General features: G+C 41.5%; 1 protein-coding gene across 3 annotated transcripts in view; it reads right to left on the bottom strand.

Moving 5' to 3' along the window:
• arfrp1 (ADP ribosylation factor related protein 1) overlaps window positions 1-19,432 on the bottom strand; it is a 53,389-nt gene that overhangs the window by 14,337 nt on the left and 19,620 nt on the right. The window contains exon 8 of one of the 3 annotated variants that reach the window (XM_062979095.1): window positions 16-122. The exons of 1 other annotated variant lie outside the window; for it this stretch is intronic. In XM_062979095.1, coding sequence (XP_062835165.1) covers window positions 32-122 — 91 coding nt within the window. In that variant the 3' untranslated portion in view covers window positions 16-31. Of the gene's footprint in view, window positions 1-15; window positions 123-19,432 lie in introns of those variants that run through there. One more of the 3 variants, XM_062979094.1, reaches the window with a different exon arrangement.

Below are 19,432 nucleotides of genomic sequence, written 5' to 3'. Positions count from 1 at the left end.
TGGTTTCCTCCTTGCAATTGGTATAAACTTGTCAATAGCTCATAATTGTACCATGGTCGCAGGACTCGGCTCTTGAGACGAGGTCCAGGTGTTTCTGCGGCGGCATCCGCTCTTCCTCTTTACTGGAAAAACATTAGAAAAACAATTTTTTCCTGTGTCAGGAGCGACTTGAGAAATTGCAAGTCACTTCTGGTGTGAGAGAATTGGCCGTCTGCAAGGACATTGCCCAGGGGACATCCGAGTATTTGATGTTTTACCATCCTTGTGGGAGGCTTCTCTCATGTCCCCGCATGGGGAGCTGGAGCTGACAGAGAGTGCTCACCCACTCTCTCTGGATTTGAACTGCCAACCTGTTGGTCAGCAGCCCCGCCAGCACAAAGGTTTAACAAATGAATAAGGGGGGAAAAGCACAATGGAAGGGTGGAACCTCACACTGCCAAGGTGTTACAGTTGCACAATGCCAACGGCTGTGCAATAGGAGTGAGCATCATGCCAATAAGGAGCCACTACACCATTTTGTGGCATTGCTGCGGAATAGTGTGCGATCCTTTCCTGCTAGATTTCAGTAGGAAAAGAAAGTCTACACGTTATGAGAAAATAGTTTCCCTATATACCAATATTGGATCTTACATTTTTCATATCTTTTCTTCTCTTGCAAAAAAAAGAAAAGAAGAAGAAGCAGCAGCACATTGGTCTTCAAGGAATTCTCTGACCCGACTTTCTGCCTTTGCTGTTTACATACTTGTTCAGACATCACAGCAATATTATTATTATTATTATGACACAGCAAACAAGATAGATATGCTGGATTTCAAATCACAAAATCACAAGTCGAACACTTCCCAAGCATTTAGGACTGTGTGATGTATTTTCGGATGATGCGTGCAGATCCCAGTAGGGTGGCCTTTTGCAGTTGACAGATTGTAATTTTGACAATGTCTATTGTTTCCAAATGCCGGCTGAGATCTTTTGGCACCCAGTGTTCCCATCACCACCGGGACCACTTGCACTGGTTTCTGCCAGAGTCTTTGAAGTTCAATCTTGAGGTCCTGATAGCGGCTGAGTTTTTCCTGTTGTTTTTCGTCAATGCGACTGTCACCTGGGATGGCAACTTCAATGATCCAACCCTTTTTCTTTTCCACAACTGTGATGTCTGGTGTGTTGTGTTCCAGGACTTTGTCAGTCTGGATTCAGAAGTCCCACAGGATCTTTGCGTGCTCATTTTCCAATACTTTTGCAGGTTTGTGATCCCACCAGTTCTTTACTGCTGGGAGGTGGTACTTGAGGCATAAGTTCCAATGGATCATTTGGGCCACATAGTTGTGCCTCTGTTTGTAATCTGTCTGTGCGATTTTCTTACAGCAGCTGAGGATATAATCAATGTTTTCATCAGCTTGTTGTTGTTGTTGTTGTTGTTGTTATTATTATTATTATTATTATTATTATTATTATTATTTATGACCCACTTGATCTCTTCTGCAGGAGACTCAAAGTGGCTAACAGTAGCTGCCAATTCAATACTCTCCCCCTCCTAGTATATTTTGTTGGGGATTGTGGATGATAAACAGAAGTTCTTATGTGTGCCTGTGAGCCCAGAGACACCCTGCAGAATGATGCACCACTCAGCTTTGCAGAACAAATAACTCAGGAACTTTTACTGATTCCAAGAGATCAGCAGAACAATGGTATTTACAATAGTCCCCCTGTTTGCTTAGAGAAATCAGCAGTTATTGGCAATCCTTTCTTAGTCCATGAATCTGCTTCAGTGAAGATCAGCAGCAAACAAGGCCTCAGAAGTAGTCAGGCCTCTCTGAGTACAGAGCCATCTTCCTTTCAGCCAGTACCCAGTAGACTCTCTCTCTCTCTCTCTCTCTCTCTCTCTCTCTCTCTCTCTCTCTCACACACACACACACACACACACACACACACACACAGAAATCTGTTCAAACTTGTTCTCCATCAGCAGGATAGCAACAGTTACAAAACCAATTCCCCAGGTCCTTGGAAACCCAGCCAATCAGCTTCATACATTTGATTTTCCAGTTAACACACATATAGTATCTTTGCAAACAATGACATATTTGCATATTGAGATTTTCTGCACCTGCACTATGGAACTCTCCTGTGGAATAGCAACATTGCAGCATACATTCCAATGAATCGTGCCATTGTGCAATGTGTTATAGTATGTAATGTGCAATTGTTGCTGTGTGTACAGCTCTGGTTTTGTGCCATCAGTAAAATATGCCTATATGTTTATGGTGTTCGTGAACTGAGGCATGATAACTGGAGCTTAGGTTTCAACGCACAATAGAAGGATAAGCCAAAGTCAAGACTTCACTAACAGAAAAGCCCAAATTCTTGAAAGTCCAGCCAGAAAAACAGAAGTGCAAAGCAGGCACAATGCCGAGTTCCAAAGTCCAATTAGCTAAAGTCAAGCCAAAGAAACAACAGAGTCAAGTCAAGCAAAGAAAAGAAAAGCCAAGGCCACAGTCCAGAGTCAGAAATACAGAAGAGCAGCAGAGTCAGGACTGAAGACAAGGTTAACTTCTGGTCAGAGTGCAAAAGTTGGAAATACCATTAGTCAAAGTCCAGAAGTCAGATACCATGAGTTCTTGGAAAACGAACCAAGGGGCCAAGATCCAGAACAAGAATACAACCTTGTCTGCTACCCAGAGCCATTCTACAGAAGGCTCTTTATCTTGAGGTCTCAGCTGGTGCTTGTTGCATTATCCTTTCACAGCTAAACACAAAGTGGGAGGTCCATTAGCATAACCCTTTGGATCGTGTTATAAATCCCATCAGTCCTACAAGCCATGTGTGCCAAAAATGCACAAATTGGGACAAAGGGGGAAAGTGGAGGTGGAGAGAGAATCTGGGACATTTTAAAAGCAGTGATATAGATGACAGGAGAGATAACACCAAGAGCGATCCTTTAAGAGGCCAAAAAGTCCGGTTTATTATTTTCAGCTGAGTCTCTGGAAGTGGAATCTCTTCCAAAAAGCAAACCAGAGCCCCGATCAAGGCGTTGACATTGCCTTTTATACATTTTCAGATAAAGAACATGCTTCTACATACATCTCGTCATTAGTACGTCACTTCACATGCTTACATACATGGGCATAAATATGCACAATCAGCATTTTCCTATCTAAGCACTCTTAAAAGCCTGTAGCAAGTCACAGACACCACGGCTCAGCTATAGTACATTAATCAGGGGCCCTTGTCAAAAGGGAGGGGGAGAAGTCAGCTCTCCTTCCATCAAGCTGTACTTGGAACCAATTCACACTGGAATGTATAGATAACAGCCCCCCTTCTCCCAGCTTGTACATTTACACAGAATCTAACACAGAGAGAGTGATTTTTTCTACATTTCAGTGCTTCTAATGTGCATACAATATATGTCTAAAAATCTATATTTTTCAGCTCTTATCAGCAGCTGGAAAAGTGAATTATTATTATTAATAATAGTAGAAGTAGTAGTAGTAGTAGTAGTAGTTCTTGCTGCTGCATCTTCTCTGAGGGTCGTTTTAACAACCACACATGGATTTCCAAGCAACGTCACTCTGCATACCTTCAGGCCATGTGGCGTGTCGCTGATCTTGGATGCCAATTTCAACATGTGTTTACAAGGCAACCACAACAGTTTAGAAGAAATACCAGGGCAATCCAGGCAACACATACAGGAACTTCCTTGTTTCTAAATTGTTCTAAAAACAATTGGATCTGTAATATGGCAAATGAGCCAAAAAATAGTCTAAACAGAAACTCTGCACTGATCACAGGGTAGTCAGACATCATGAGATTCCATTCTTGAGAGTATGTGAGTAATCTACATTGTTGAATTAATGCCGTTTGGCACCACTCTGACTGACATGGTTCAATGCTACTGAACCCTAGTAGTTGTAGAAGAGTAAATGCTATGGATGATCCCTCACGGACGAGTATGATTGTCTTCCAGAGTCTTGGCAGTGGATCCACAATAGAGACTTATTCTCGATCCACATGGTCTTTCACAGCAAGGACACAGGTTTTCGCAATGAGGACGTAGGTTTCCAGGTGGACGGTGGTCCTCACAAGGGTTTCCTTGGTGCACCTTCCTCTTGGCCTCTTTCTCCCTTTATTTCTCCCTTCAAAATCCACAACACCACATTTTTAATATTGGTTTTAAGCCCATCTTTAAATCTCTTTTGTTGTCCACCGACATTTTGTTTTCCATTCTTGAGTTGGGAATAAAGTCACTGCTTTGGGAGACGGTGATGGAGCATTCGGACAATGTGGCATTTGGTCCAGGGAAGTTGATGGCGAAGGATCAAGGCTTTGATGCTGGTGGTCTTTTATTCTTTCAGAACACTAACACCTGTCTTCTTCCCAAGAGATTTGCAGGATTTTTCAAAGATGGAATCTTTCTAGAAGTTGTGAGTGACATTTGTTCCATGTTCTCCTAATTGCACCACAATGAGGACCGGGCATCTGTGGTATCATTTTGTTCTTTCTTCTGCAGAAAAGATTGTTTTAAAATACATTTTTTCAGCAAGCTTTTTGTAATCGCAAAGTATCCATATATTCATGTATAAGTGTAGAAATTTTAGTCCAAAATCTGGGTCGACTTATCCATGGGTCAGTGTGGAGCCCCCAGTGGTGCAGGAGGTTAAACCCTTGTGTCGGCAGGACTGATGACTTGAAGGTTGGGTTGCTGACCTGAAAGGCTGCCATTTGAAGCCAACCCAGGGAGAACATGGATGAGCTCCCACTATCAGCTCTAGCTCCATGCGGGAATAATAATAATAATAATAATAATAACTTTATTTTTATACCCTGCCTCTATCTCCCCAAAGGGGACTCAGGGCGGCTTACATGGGGCCAAGCCCAAATAAAAACAATAGCAATATAACACACAACCATAGACAAAAAACATGCACAATTATAAAAATTTAAACGTTAGCCAATATAAACAAATGACAAGAACTAATAAAAACATGGATTAAAACGGAGAGGTTGTAAAAGTAGACTGGGTAAGGTGCACCATATAAATATTGTAAACACGAGGTGACTGATAAAGTGCTGCAAATGAGAACATGAGAGAAGCCTCCCTCAAGGATGGTAAAAACATCAAAACACCCGGGCGTCCCCTGGGCAACGTCCTTGCAGACAGCCAATTCTCTCACACCAGAAGCATCTTGCAGTTTCTCAAGTCGCTCCTGAGGAACCATCCCCTTCTTTGAGTAGAGTGGTGAAGTCAATGGTCCATCTTGGAAGGATCTAAAAGAAGCACCAAACCCATTTATTCTTTCCAGCGTGGTGCCACTTCTGGCCTTTTTGAATGCTTGGGTTGGGAAAGTGATGGCTATGGACCATTGGCTCCCAAGATGCCACTGATGCTTCTCCTCTCTGCAAAATAACCCTCAACTTACCCACAGGTGGCATCAACATTTATCATTTTAGGCTCCCAAAACTGCCCTAGATTTATAAATGAGGTTGACATATACATGAGTATATACCAGACATGGGCAAACTTCGGCCTTCCAGGTGTTTTGGACTTCAACTACCGGCTGTTAGGAATTGTGGGAGATGAAGTCCAAAATACCTGGAGGGCCGAAGTTTGCCCATGCCTGGTATATACTGTAATATCCTACAATGGCAGCTTCCAGAACCAGCCAGTTTCCACCCAATGTTAACTGGAGTGCATTATAATAGTATAAGAAGGGAAAGGGAACAAAGCAGATATCAGGAATGAGCCCAGATGAAGACTTTTTCAAAGTAGTCTCTGTAGTTCCTTTTTCATTCTGGTGTGTGTGTGTTTCCTTCGATATCTATGTTAGTTTGTTTCAAAACACTAAAGTTCTTATGGTGATGGGAGTCATGCAATGAGGAAGCCTTTTCATTTCCCCCTCATTAAAATATATGACTAGCTGGCATTCATATTAGGAGTGTCTGGGGGGAAAGCTGACCATTTCCCCATCATCATGGCTTACTGGTTTATTGTGGCAGGGAAAACAAACACGATTTCCCACCATGGTCTTTTCATTAAGGAAATGGAGCATAAGGGAACCCAGCTAGGAAAAACTGAGGGTTTCCCTGAAAAGGTCATGTTTGATATAACCAGGAAGTGGATGTGCCAAGGCGTATCCTTATTTGACCCAGATAATATTTGCATTACAAAGCTGAAACCCTATCTGAAAAGGCATTTTGTTTGCCCTTGCCACCATGAGCATGAATGCATTAACTAGAAGACGTAACATAATACATAATGTCAGATGAGCAAAGGTTGGATAAGCGAGACTCTTCTGTACCACACTTTGAGCCTTGGCAAGGCAACTAACAAATCCTTTGGATAAATAAAACAGACTGTTGAGTTTTCTCTGTTATGTGTGTCCCAATGTGTTTAACGGCAACCTCCAGTATTGCTCACCACTGTCCAAGATGCTGTCCAAGAACATGTGGAGACCATATGAATCTTTTCCCTGATGTTTGTAAAAAGTTCTGGGTCTTCTCAAACATGTGTTCAATTATATTGGCGAATAAAGCCTGCTGTTTCATTCTTGACGTTTTCCTTTCGATTCCTTCCTCTGTCCATTATTGCCAGACGTCTATTGGGACTAGGAATTTGGAAAACCACAGATCAAATCCTTGCTCAGACATGATGACTTTGGACAAGTCAAAGAGTGCATCAATGCTGTGGAATTAATGAAGTTTGACACTACTTTGATTGCTATGAAAACATGGTAGATCTAGTTTTGGTACAGCTACCAAGTTGGTAGCCTTTTTTGTAGGTTTGTAATTTTACCAGGTTTGAGTCTCCTTCGAGAGAGATAAAGCAGGGTATTAATAAACATTAACAACAACAACAACAACAACAACAAATGCAATTAAGGCTAATATTGAAAAATCAGCTGATACCCAAAATGCAGACTGTGCAAGGAAGCTGATGAAAACATTGATCATATCCTCAGCTGCTGTAAGAAAATCGCACAGACAGACTACAAACAGAGGCACACCTATGTGGCCCAAATGATTCATTGGAACGTTTGCCCCAAGTACCACCTCCCAGAAGCAAAGAACTGGTGGGATCACAAACCTGCAAAGATCGTGGAAAATGCGCATGCAAAGGTACTCTGGGACTTCCGAATCCAGACTGACAAAGTTCTGGAACACAACACACCAGACATCACAGTTGTGGAAAAGAAAAAGGTTATTGATGTCGCCATACCAGGTGACAGTCAAATTGATAAAAAAACAACAAGAAAAATTAAACCGTTATCAAGACCTCAAGATCAAACTGCAAAGGCTCTGGCATAAACCAGTGAAGGTGGTCCCGGTGGTGATTGACACACTGGGTGCCGTGCCAAAAGATCTCAGCCGGCATTTGGAAACAATAAACATTGATAAAATTGTGATCTGTCAACTGCAAAAGGCCACCTTAACGGGATCTGCGCACATCATCCGAAAATACATCACACAGTCCTAAACGCTTGGGAAGTGTTCGACTTGTGATTTTTTGATACGAAATCCAGCATATCTATCTTGTTTGCTGTGTCATACTGTGTCGTTGTGTCAATAATAATAATATTCTCTAGTGCTGGTCTCTCACCAGGCTATAACTCTCATGATTCCATAGCATTGAGCCATGGCAGTCAAAGGGGTATGAAACTGCATTAATTTTACAGTATTCCAGGTGAGCAGATCAAAGTGGTATTAGGACTTCCCTTGATCATACTGCTATAGAAGCAGCCTAAGATCACATTGACTTTTTAAGTGCCGCATCCCAACTTGCTCTATTTTCTATCTGCCATCGCTTTAGATATTCCCCCCCCTCCCCCCAAATTGAGATTTGGGATCTCTTTTCAATTACCAAGATCCATATACTCAGCTCTCTATGCAGCTTCTGATAGGCTTGATTTTCAGGATTTTGGCTTCATCTCTCTGGTTTTGCTATCAGTATGACCACAACAGTATTTCTCTGAAGCAGACCATTTCTTTCTAATAGATGTAATGGGGTAAATATACATGTAACTTTTTTTGCTTAACAAAATAAATTCCCAGTCACAGTGGTGTTGAGGCCCATCATTCATCACAGAAAAATGAGGTGCAGTTCTGGTCCAGAACCCATGCTCCATAATGTCGATGTCTTTGTTGTTATTCTTGAGTGAACTGTGGGTTTGGGGCCTGGTGTGCCAAGCTCCAAAGACTGAATAAGACACGGACAGGTTGAACACAAAAGGATCAGAGTCTGCACTCAAGGACTGACATAAATTATGTAAACATACATAAATATTTATAGGATTTTGAAAACAGCTTGGCAATAATTTTAATAAGTTATTTATCATTGCTCAGTTTGGAGTGACTGTTGCTTGTTCCACTTCTCATGAGATGTTTGAAGGGAAATAATGTGTGTAGGGTTTGAGCTAATGGGTGTTCATGGTTCCAATCTTGTCTGTCCAGAGTGGGACAATGGGTCATGTCCATCTTAATAATGAGTAGTAGCAATCTTTGGTTTGGCTCCATTGTTAGGAAGGTGGAGGTATTGTTACGAGAATTATGCTTTTAGCCTGAAGGGTGGTAGGATTTCCATATGTACCCCCTTAAGGGTTATTAGTGCTTGTGAAACTCTTATGTCACGGCTGGCTGTGTTACTGCAGTCAATCACAGGACGAGAACATCATCTGACCACGTTTCTGGTGGACCACAAGTTGTAATTCTTGGATATTCTTAGGCCCCTTCAGACTTCGTTGTGACTCTGGGATCTTTCTTAGGGTCCCTTGTTGTACGCCTTCAAGTAATTTCTGACTTATGGTGACCCTAAGGTGAATCTATCAAAGATTTTTTTTTTCTTGGGAAGAAAGCCAAGCAATTCAACAAAAATGTGTACAAGGGTGAGACAGACCACATTGTCCTGCGGCTGTGATACAGGAGGAGGGAAATGCTGATTAAACATTATGTCAAGCCACAAGAATTTCCATTACTCAGATTGCTTCGAAACTCTAACAAGATTGAGATGGTTATGTCAATTAAAACTCTTTGGTTTTGCCAGCTGTTATAATTCCCAACTTTTTTTTTACACAAGAGTCCTTTGTCCAACAAAAACTATTAGTCACAGAAGGTTGGTGCTGCCTTTCTTCTCTATAATCATACAACTTCCATTGAACTCTCTTAATACATTCAAAGAGTTTAGTCATTGAATACAGTATGACCCTGTATCCAAGGAGGATACGTTCCTCAACATATTTCCTAGAAACAGAAAAGAGTGAATTATTGCAAACCATTATAGGATATAATAATAATAATAATAATAATAATAATAATAATAATAATAATAATAATAATATAAAGCACAGCAGACAAAAAACCAGTACAAGAAAACCGCACTACAAACTAGAGCTGACAGCTGGCACAACAAAACATGAGTCCCCCAGGGGAGAAGGGCGGGGTAGAAATACCAGAAATAAATAAATAAATAAAACATTGCATGGAAGGTTCCTTGACAAAATTGAAGGAAAAGCTGATAAGGAGAAGACCTGGCTATGGCTCACAAATGGGACCCTGAAGAAGGAGACAGAAGGCCTGATCCTTGCAGCCCAGGCGCAAACCATCAGGACAAATGCAATTAAGGCCAAGATCGAAAAATCAGCTGATGACCCAAAATGCAGACTGTGCAAGGAAACCGACGAAACCATGGATCATATCCTCAGCTGCTGTAAGAAAATTACACAGACAGACTACAAACAGAGGCACAACAATGTGGCCCAAATGATACCACCTGCCAGCAGCAAAGAACTGGTGGGATCACAAACCTGCAAAAGTATTGGAAAATGAGCACGCAAAGATACTGTGGGATTTCCGAATCCAGACTGACAAAGTTCTGGAACACAACACACCAGACATCACAGTTGTGGAAAAGAAAAAGGTTTGGATCATTGATTTCACCATCCCAGGTGACAGTCGCATTGACAAAAGACAAGAGGAAGACCTCAGCCGCTATCAGGACCTCAAGATTGAACTTCAAAGACTCTGGCAGAAACCAGTGCAAGTGGTCCCGGTGGTGATGGGCACACTGGATGCCGTGCCAAAAGATCTCAGCCGGCATTTGGGAACAATAGACATTGACAAAATTACAATCTGCCAACTGCAAAAGGCCACCCTACTGGGATCTGCACGCATGATCCGAAAATACATCACCCAGTCCTAGACACTTGGGAAGTGTTCGACTTGTGATTTTGTGATCTGAAATCCAGCATATCTATCTTGTTTGCTGTGTCATACAATAAAATAATAATAATGACTTCTGCCATAAGTTACCATACAGTCACTCTGAAGCCTTTAGGTCTCCTATGGTGATCCTATGGTAACTTCTGGCAAAAGCATACAATATAATTGCCCTGGAAAACATAGGAAATTCCTTAAATGGGCATATATTTATTTATTTTATTTACTGTATTTTTGGATTTGTGTAGGTGAGATCCATCCCATAGGTACAGAGGCCAAATTGCAGGCATGGGCAAACTTTGGTCCTCCAGATGTTTTGGACTCCAGCTCCTACAATTCCTAAGAACTTGTAGGTTGTTAGGAATTGTGGGAGCTGAAGTCCAAAACACCTGGTGGGCCGAAGTTTTCCCATGCCTCATCTAAAGGGTGTGAATTTGTAAATTTATCCAAAGAATCTGAAATGTCTTTGGATAAATTTGATACCATGTTGACTGACATGGCTCAATGCTGTGGAATCGTGGGAGGTGTAGTTTTACAAGGTCTTTCGCCTTCGCCACCAAAGAGGACTGGTGCCTCACCAAACTACAGATCCCAGGATGCCACAGCATTTGAACCATGGCAGTTAAAGTTGTGTCAAACTGCACTGATTTCATTCTACAATGCAATTGCAACTCTACTGGGTTCCCTTGGCTTCCAACCTTGTGTAATTTGCCACTCTCTCTTTCTTCCCGGTTCTATGACTATATTCATGGCTGGCCAATAAGAACTGAATAAAAGTTTATTTAATGAATTGGAAAACCACCTAAAACAACTCAAAAATAATTTGTGTTATTTAAAGGAAGTTTTCTTTTGGTATAAGAGACTTGGAGGCTGAGTCAAGACTGAGTTTTATTTGGGACAGATCCAATAATACCAAGGAGGCTGAAATGCCTCATGATTAATTCTTCGTCAGGGGCTTACATGTCCAATAGTTCTCTCATTATCTAATTCTACCGCAAATAATACAGAATGCAACACTTCTTTAAATGGTGATCCTTGTGCCACTTGTTCCAATAGGAACTGATCAACCTATGGCTTAGTTTTGTTTCCGTCCCCTTGAATCACAAGCCACATTTTGCCACAAGGGAGTCATATGACTTTTAAAAGGCAATTTTAAATAGGCAAAGGTGAAAGAACTAGGCTTAAAAGTAGGAACATGTTTTCTTTTCATAGATTACATGCAGCATTAACACATTGATTGCACACTTATCTTGAATGGCAACATTGCCGACTGAAGGACAGCCAAGTACATAACTATATCCATGTGTATGTATATCCACAAGCTATGTTTGTGACATTACATTAAATATAATATACATTAAACATGGTACCAAACTGCATTGATTTTACAGTGCAGATGCATCCTTAGTGGTTTCCGTGGCTCTAAACACAGGTCTGTTGTGAAGTCCTGTCTCTGACTTTTCCTCTCCTTTGCTTCAGTTCCCTCTGCTTAGGTTCCCCAATAGTACAAGGGTTGAATGAAAAGTAATGCCTGCACCTTCGTTACTTGGGTTTGGATGGGAATATTTTAATAAATCAAACCCAGAAATAATCCTTAGAATGTGCTCTTTAACTAGCACTATTCGCTTTTCCACATCATCACCAGACAATTGGATACATTTCTGCCAACGATGAACAAGTTTTCTGAAGCCGTCACGGAAGAAGTCGGCACTCTGTTTCCTCAACCAGCGTCTCACAGTCCCCATCGTGCACAGATCTTCTGATAGCCAATCAAAGCAATAATGTGACCTATAGGTTCTTGTAAAATGCCGATGATGCTTGAAATTTTTAAGTAATATGACGATCGTCCTGAATCAATCTGTCAATCTTTTGCTTGTGAAACTTGGTGGTTGCTGTCACAGGAAGTCCAACTCTTTGTTTCTCACGGGAGTCAGATGTTCCCACCTCAATATCTCTAAACTTACTTGCCCAACGACGCACAGGACTCACATCAACACAATCCCCATAAACAGCTTGCATTCTCTGCTGAATTTCCTTTGGGGTGACTCCTTCTGCTGTCAAGCATTCAATGATTGCACGTTGCTTAAGTCGCATTGACCGACCGTCTGTGCAGGGTTCCATACTTTGCACATTAACAACACAACCTTTCAATGCTAAGGCTTCCCACCAAATGGAACTGTAGAGGAGAGTCTACTGAACAAGCCAGTACCTACCGCAGACCAGGACTGCCATCTGTTGAGGAGTTACGAAGGTGGAGGCATTACTTTTCATTCAACCCTCATATAAATGACTCCATTGTATTAGTTTTTGGGTGGAGCTTTAAAAAAACCCACTAGAGACCAGCCTTAGTTGGTTTAGTCCATTTGCCTGCACAGAGCTTTCTTGCTAGGCCCTCCCTTCTTTATGCAATAGAGCCACAGAGTTTATCCTCTAAACTCTGTGACTCTATTGCATAAAGAAGGTAAAGGTAAAGGTTGGATATTGTCTGGAAATCTTAGGCCCTAGCAACCTTTACCTTTACCTTAGCAATCCTTTACCTGGCATCCTTTACCTGGCATCCTTCGCACTAATAAACTCTTCATATACCATCAGTCCCAGTGACAACAGAAGCTTGTGGTCAGCCCAAGTTTCACAAAGTAGAAGACCAAGTCCATCGTTTTATATCAGAGGCAAAAGACTTTCAAGGATCCCAGAGAGATGACTGTGACCAGCAAAATCTCCTTTTGTAATGTATTGTTTTAAGCTATTTTACAGTAGTCCCAGGTGAAGTTAGCCCTTTGTTCTTCCTGTTTTCAGTAAACTCGTTTTGGTTAACTTTCATCTTGCCTAAAGTGCCTCTGTATGTTAAGGGTCTTGATCTTAACAGAAGATATACAGATAGCCCCTGAATAAATCCAAATACCATAGTTCTCCCAAAGGCTCAGGCTTGCCATCACATCTGTAGTCCAATGCATAAACCAAAGCTGTAGTCAAACACACAAACCACTGCACTACACTGTCTCTCTGTGGAGAAATTGACACACATGTAGATCATGGATCACACTTTGGTCATTTCTCCAGGACAATTATCCATGAGCTGCCTTGGTTTCCAGATTGGGAGAAAGATATAAAATAAAACAAATAATAAGCATCACGATTTCTAACCTTTCTGGGCTGATGGACACATTTAGAATTTGGAGAGTCTCCTAGGTTGCTTCATAAATTGTCTGGATGGGCATCTATCAGAAGTGCTTGGATTGTGTATTGCTGCATAGCAGAATGGAGTGGATAATGGTGACCGTTGTGGTGTCTTCTAACTTTATGGTTCTGTGATTAACCATCACTTGAATTAATTCATCTTAATCCCATCCAGATTCTTTCCAGCTGCTGAATGGGCAAACATTCTCACAAGATGATAAAATCTCACCAGGAAGTCAATCATTGTCCCAGATCTTCCATGCCATATTGGTCAATAGTGTGATGTTCTCTTACTCTTTTCCCCAGGCGGCTTTCCACATAAACCAAGACTAAACACCCTTAAGAGAGGGCGAAGTTTGCTAGTCATGCTTTTTCCATGGATCACCACTTCCAAGATCAACACAGTTCATGCGTCTTCCCTGGAGCAACGAACCATTTAGAATGAGAGAGAGAGATGTCCAGTCACCACATCATCATCCAGTTTAAACCATATCAAAACAGGATAAGCAACAAAAAAAGTCTGGAAATGTAATGAAAGCAAAGTATGTCATCATATCCAGGTTCCAATTGCAGGGTCAGAATAACAAGGCAAGTTTCAGAGGATGAAGAAACTAGAGTGCAATGCCTGATGCAATGTTGGGACACCATGGATGATGCAATACAACATGGGATTGGTCATTTCTAGGATGAAAGTGGGATAGATGGCATAATGACTGTGGATGAGTGTTTATGCTGGTGTTGTTGCTGACCATTACAGATAATATAAAAGAGTGATGGAATCCCGGCAACCGACAAAACAAGAAAACTAAAGGCACCCCAACCTCGAAAACTGACAGCACAACCCTTCAACCACGCCTCTAGGTTGATACAACAAAAAGAAAAGAAAAATAAAGTCCTAATTAGAGGGAGAGGAATAATCGTTTTTATCCAATTGCTGCCAGTTAGAAGGCTAAGCTCCGCCCACTTGGTCTCCTAGCAATCCACTCAGCCCAGGGCCACTTCAATCAGGCCTCTTCCACACTGCCTATAAAATACAGATTATCTGATTTTAACTGGATTATATGGCAGTGCAGACTCAAGGCCCTTCTACTCAGCTATATAACCCATTTATAATCTTACATTATCTGCTTTGAACTGGATTATCTTGACTCCACACTGCCATATAATCCACTTCAGTGTGCATTTTATACAACTGTGAAGAAGGGGCCTCATATAATCCAGTTCTAAGCAGATAATATAAGATTATAAATATACAGTAGAGTCTCACTTATCCAACATAAACAGGCTGGCAGAATGTTTGATAATAAGAAGGGATTCAAGAAAGGCCGATTAAACATCAAATTAGGTAATGATTATACAAATTAAGCACCAAAACCTCATGTTATACAATAAATTTGACAGAAAAAGTAGTTCCATGCACAGTAATACCCTGTAGTAATTACTGTATTACAAATTTACCACCAAAATATCACAATGAATTTAAAACACTGACTACAAAACATTGACTACTAAAAGGCAGACTGCGTTGGATAATCCAGAATGTTGGATAAGTGAGATTTTACTCTACAGGAGAAAACCTTTACCCTTTACCTTAACTACCACCAATTTCTCAATACTTTATTTCCCATACCACCATACTTCGCCACAGCAACGCGTGGCCGGGCAAAGCTAGTTGCAGATAAAGAAGAAGAGGGAGAATTGCTGTGAAGATTGCTGGGAGGAGGAGAGAGTGAGAGGACTTGTTTTTGTACAGAGCTTTGCGTGTATAAACTGCATGATAAAAGCCTTCCTGGAAATGAACCTCTGATCTAATCAGGTACGATGAGATTACTAGGATACTTAGAGAAAGGCAACCACTCATAGATGGAAAATATCTAACAAGTAGTGTCATACTGAATCATAAGTTGCCTGTGTGGCATGCAATAGTACTTCTCAGGCATTGCACAAGTTTATAGGCACATAAGGAAAATTCCTCAGATGTAAGCATTTCACAGAGGCCTGAACTAAAGCCTTTCGTCCCAAAGCCAATATGATTCTAGACTGCAACAATAGGACTATAGTATCTAGATCAGGCATGGGCAAACTTCAGTCCTCCAGGTATTTTGGACTTCAACTCTCACAATCCCTAACAGCCTACCGGCTGTTAGGAATTGTGAGAGTTGAAGTCCAAAATACCTGGAGGACCGAAGTATGACCATGCCTGATCTAGATCAAGAAAAGTGATAGTCCTCCTCTATTCTGCTTTGGTCAGATTTCACTTGGAATAACCCTGTGTCCAGTTTTGGACACGGGAATTCGAGAAGGCTATGGACAAGCTAGAAGGTGCAACCATAATGGTCCAAAATCTGGAAGCCAAACCTTATGAGGAGTGGCTAAAGGAGCTGGATATGTTTAGCTTGGAGAACAGAAGGCAGAGAGAGGACATGACAGCCGTGTTTAAATATTTGCAGGATGTTATATTGACAATGGAACTAAGGAAAAGCAATGGATTAAACTACAGAAAAGGAGATTTCATCTTAATAACCTCCTGACAGAAAGATCTGTTTGGCAGTGAAATGTGCTGCCAGGGAGACTGATGAAGTCTTCTTCTCTGAAGGTTTTTAAACAGAAGCTGGATAGCCATCTCCTGGGAGGGCTTGGATTATTATTGTTGTTGTTGTTGTTGTTGTATGACACAGCAAACAAGATAGACATGCTGGATTTCGTTTCACAAAATCACAAGTCGAACACTTCCCAAGTGTCTAGGACTGTGTGATGTATTTTCGGATGATGTGTGCAGATCCCAGTCGGGTGGCCTTTTGCAGTTGGCAGATCGTAATTTTGTCAATGTCTATTGTTTCCAAATGCCGGCTGAGATCTTTTGGCACGGCACCCAATGTATCGATCACCACCGGGACCACCTCCACTGATTTCTGCCAGAGTCTTTGAAGTTCAATCTTGAGGTCCTGATAGCGGCTGAGTTTTTCCTGTTGTTTTTTGTCAATGCGACTGTCACCTGGGATGGCAACATCAATGATCCAAACCTTTTTCTTTTCCACAACTGTGATGTCTGGTGTGTTGTGTTCCAGAACTTTGTCAGTCTGGATTCAGATTGTTGTTGTTGTTATTATTATTTTGCTGTCTGGCAAGCGGTTAAACTGGATGGCCCTTGTGATCTCTTCCAACTTTATGATTCTATGAAATACCGTAAAGCCACTAAATCAGATAGAGGCATCTATTCATTGACTCAAACATTCAAAACCAAAAGGATTACAACCATACAGTGGCACATTTTTGGATGGTGAGTAACTATTGGACCATACTTTCAGTGACCTGTTTATCTTGAAGAAAAAAATCCCTCCCGGCCCTTTGATTCACTGGGATTTCAGAAACAGCTACTGAGCATTCCCCATGGTGTCTGTGTGAATCTTCCTTCAAATGACCTGCTGACTTATGGTGACCCCATGCTTTTTTGAAGGTTGTCTTAGACAAGGAATACTTAGAAGTGGCTTTGCCAATTCCTTTCTTTGAAAGAAAGCCCACAACACCTGGAATTCCTCAGCATCTCCTTTAGGCTTGAGGGAGGTTCTTCTTTTTGGACAGCGTTCACTAGCCAACATAGCGAACACTGTCCTTTTTTTGGTTGCTGTTCCTGCTACTTCTGCTCCATTAACATCTAGTACAGGCACGGGTAAACGTCACCCCTCCAGGTGTTTTGAACTTCAACTCCCACAATTCCTAACAGCCAGAAGGGAGTTATGGGAGTTGAAGTCCAAAACACCTGGAGAGCCAAAGTTTACCCATGCCTGATCTAGTTGCACAGCAAGAGCAGAATGCAATGTCCAATGGCTTGTTGTGATTAGTAGAGCCATCAAGATGACTTAGATCAGTGGTTCTCAACCAGTGGATTTCCAGATGTTTTGGCCTTCAATTCCCAGAAATCCTAACAGCTGGTAAACTGGCTGGGATTTCTGGGAGTTGTAGGCCAAAACACCTGGGAACCCACAGGTCGAGAATCACTGACTTAAATGGATGGGAGACTTCTGAGATCCTCAGTCTTCAGCATCCGTATTCTGGTCTTGCAGACCCAGGGCACTCATGGCTTCTTTGACTGCTACCATATGATCTTCCTCTTTTCCTACTGACTTGCACTTTTCTGAGCAATATTGCTATTTTTCCAATGAGTTATGCTATCTCATGACCAACATACAACATCTTCAGTTTAGTTAGTCATCGGTTTCGTTGGGGTGAATTAAGGAAGTTGTCCACCCATGTTTTATCGGGGGGTCTTTGGAAACAAGAAGTCTTTTTCTTATGGATCCCTCTTCAACAAGTTGCTTTTACTTCAGCACCTTGGCCAGCTCCACAAGATGTCTAATTGCTTCCTTGCCCAATCTCTCCCCAAAAGTTACGTGGTTAGGGTTGTATGGGAGAGAGAGGATGAAAACACTTAGGTTCTTGAGACTCAGGGCAAAAAAAGAGAAAAAGAAAGTGAGTATTTGTAATGGTGACACATGATGATGATTATGATGATGATGATGTTTGTATCCCACATTTGTTCCAAAACTGGGACTCAAAGATGCTTACAATTAATTAACTCTGTGATTCTGTCTGTTTGGATATTCTGGCATTTGCTGTAATTGCTCATGGTCCCCATTGTTGCAAAACCAATATTATCCAGCAATCAGATCAACATCTGTATCCGGGTAGCCTTGGGTCTGACAGGAAATAAACAGGAGTTCAAGCAGCTGTATTTGAATGTTTACTACTGGAACACAGATAAGCAGCAGTTATCAACGGCCCAAGATTACATAGGCCTTGAAAAGTCTAGGGATGTTTCTTATATCAACATTTCAGAGACTTAACAAGCAGCAAACACAACACCAAAAGGCAGTGCAGCCTGGTTGGCCCCTCTCCATCATGCCAGGACAAAGGGATGAATCCTAGAATCAAAGAGTACATGATAAACAAGACAGCATGTAACATAAACTTGTGCAGGAACAGACGTAGTATTATTTCATCTCTTCCTTGAATAAAGATCATTATTGGGAAAATGTTGGAGTATTCCTAGAAGTACATGTTCTCATCTTTTGCAGCTTATCTCCTTGGCTTATTGGTCTTCTTTTAGCCCCTGAGCCTTTGCTCACTTCTGTGCTTGACTCCTCTTCTACTGTTCCCAGTTTCATAGGAGGAATCTCAGAATGAGAGTGCCATCTTGCACAGTGTGTATGGATGTATATTCTCAGTTATTAGGCTAAGCATTTTAAATCTGAATAACGTACTCTCCCCAACTGTGGCTGATGCTCAATGGACTAAAATCTGGTAACATCATTCTCTGTAATATCAGCCTTACAATGAGTGCATCTACATTGTAGAATTAAAGTAGTCTGAGACGACTTCAGTTGACATGGCTCACTGCTATGGAATCGTGGGAGTTGTAGTTTCAGAAGACCTTTAGCCTTCTCTGCCAAAAGTTCTGGTTCCTGATCAAACTACAACTACATATAATTGAGCCATGGCAGTTCAAGTGGTGTCAAAGTGCATTAACTCTGCAGAGTAGATGCACCCAATATCAGATCACAGGGGATCAGGTCTCAGGTTTAGGCCCTCAAATCTCATGTCTTGGGATAATCCATCAACATCTCAAATGAATCTGACCTGTTATGGATCTAATAGCGAATCCAATATAATGGCTGATATCCTGAAGGCACTGGGAAATTCCAGCTTCCTGATCTGATATCTTTCAGAAACCATCCTTCGGTTTTAAGTTGGATAAGGAATGAGAAGTCTCCCCCGACATCCCACACTATTGGTTTTTATTTTGTTTCTCCTAGAAGACTGACCTTCTTGCAGTTGCACAAACTCCATTGTCTGCCTTGTTTTCCTGGGGAAACTCCCAGTGGTATTGTTCACTTTCTGATTGAATGACAACAACATTGTGAGACTGTGTTGAAGTTTCCCTGCTTCTTTACGACCCATCATGATGTGGTCATGTCTGCTTTCTCCACACTGTGGAGATAAAAACACACTGGAACTGCTTGGTTTACATAAGCCATATGGAGCCACAAATATC

The sequence above is a fragment of the Anolis carolinensis genome, chromosome 4, assembly GCF_035594765.1.
Source record: "Anolis carolinensis isolate JA03-04 chromosome 4, rAnoCar3.1.pri, whole genome shotgun sequence".
In the NCBI taxonomy this organism is placed as follows: Eukaryota; Metazoa; Chordata; class Lepidosauria; order Squamata; family Dactyloidae; genus Anolis; species Anolis carolinensis.
Note: the sequence above shows the minus strand (reverse complement) of the source record. Positions and strands in the feature narration are given on the sequence as shown.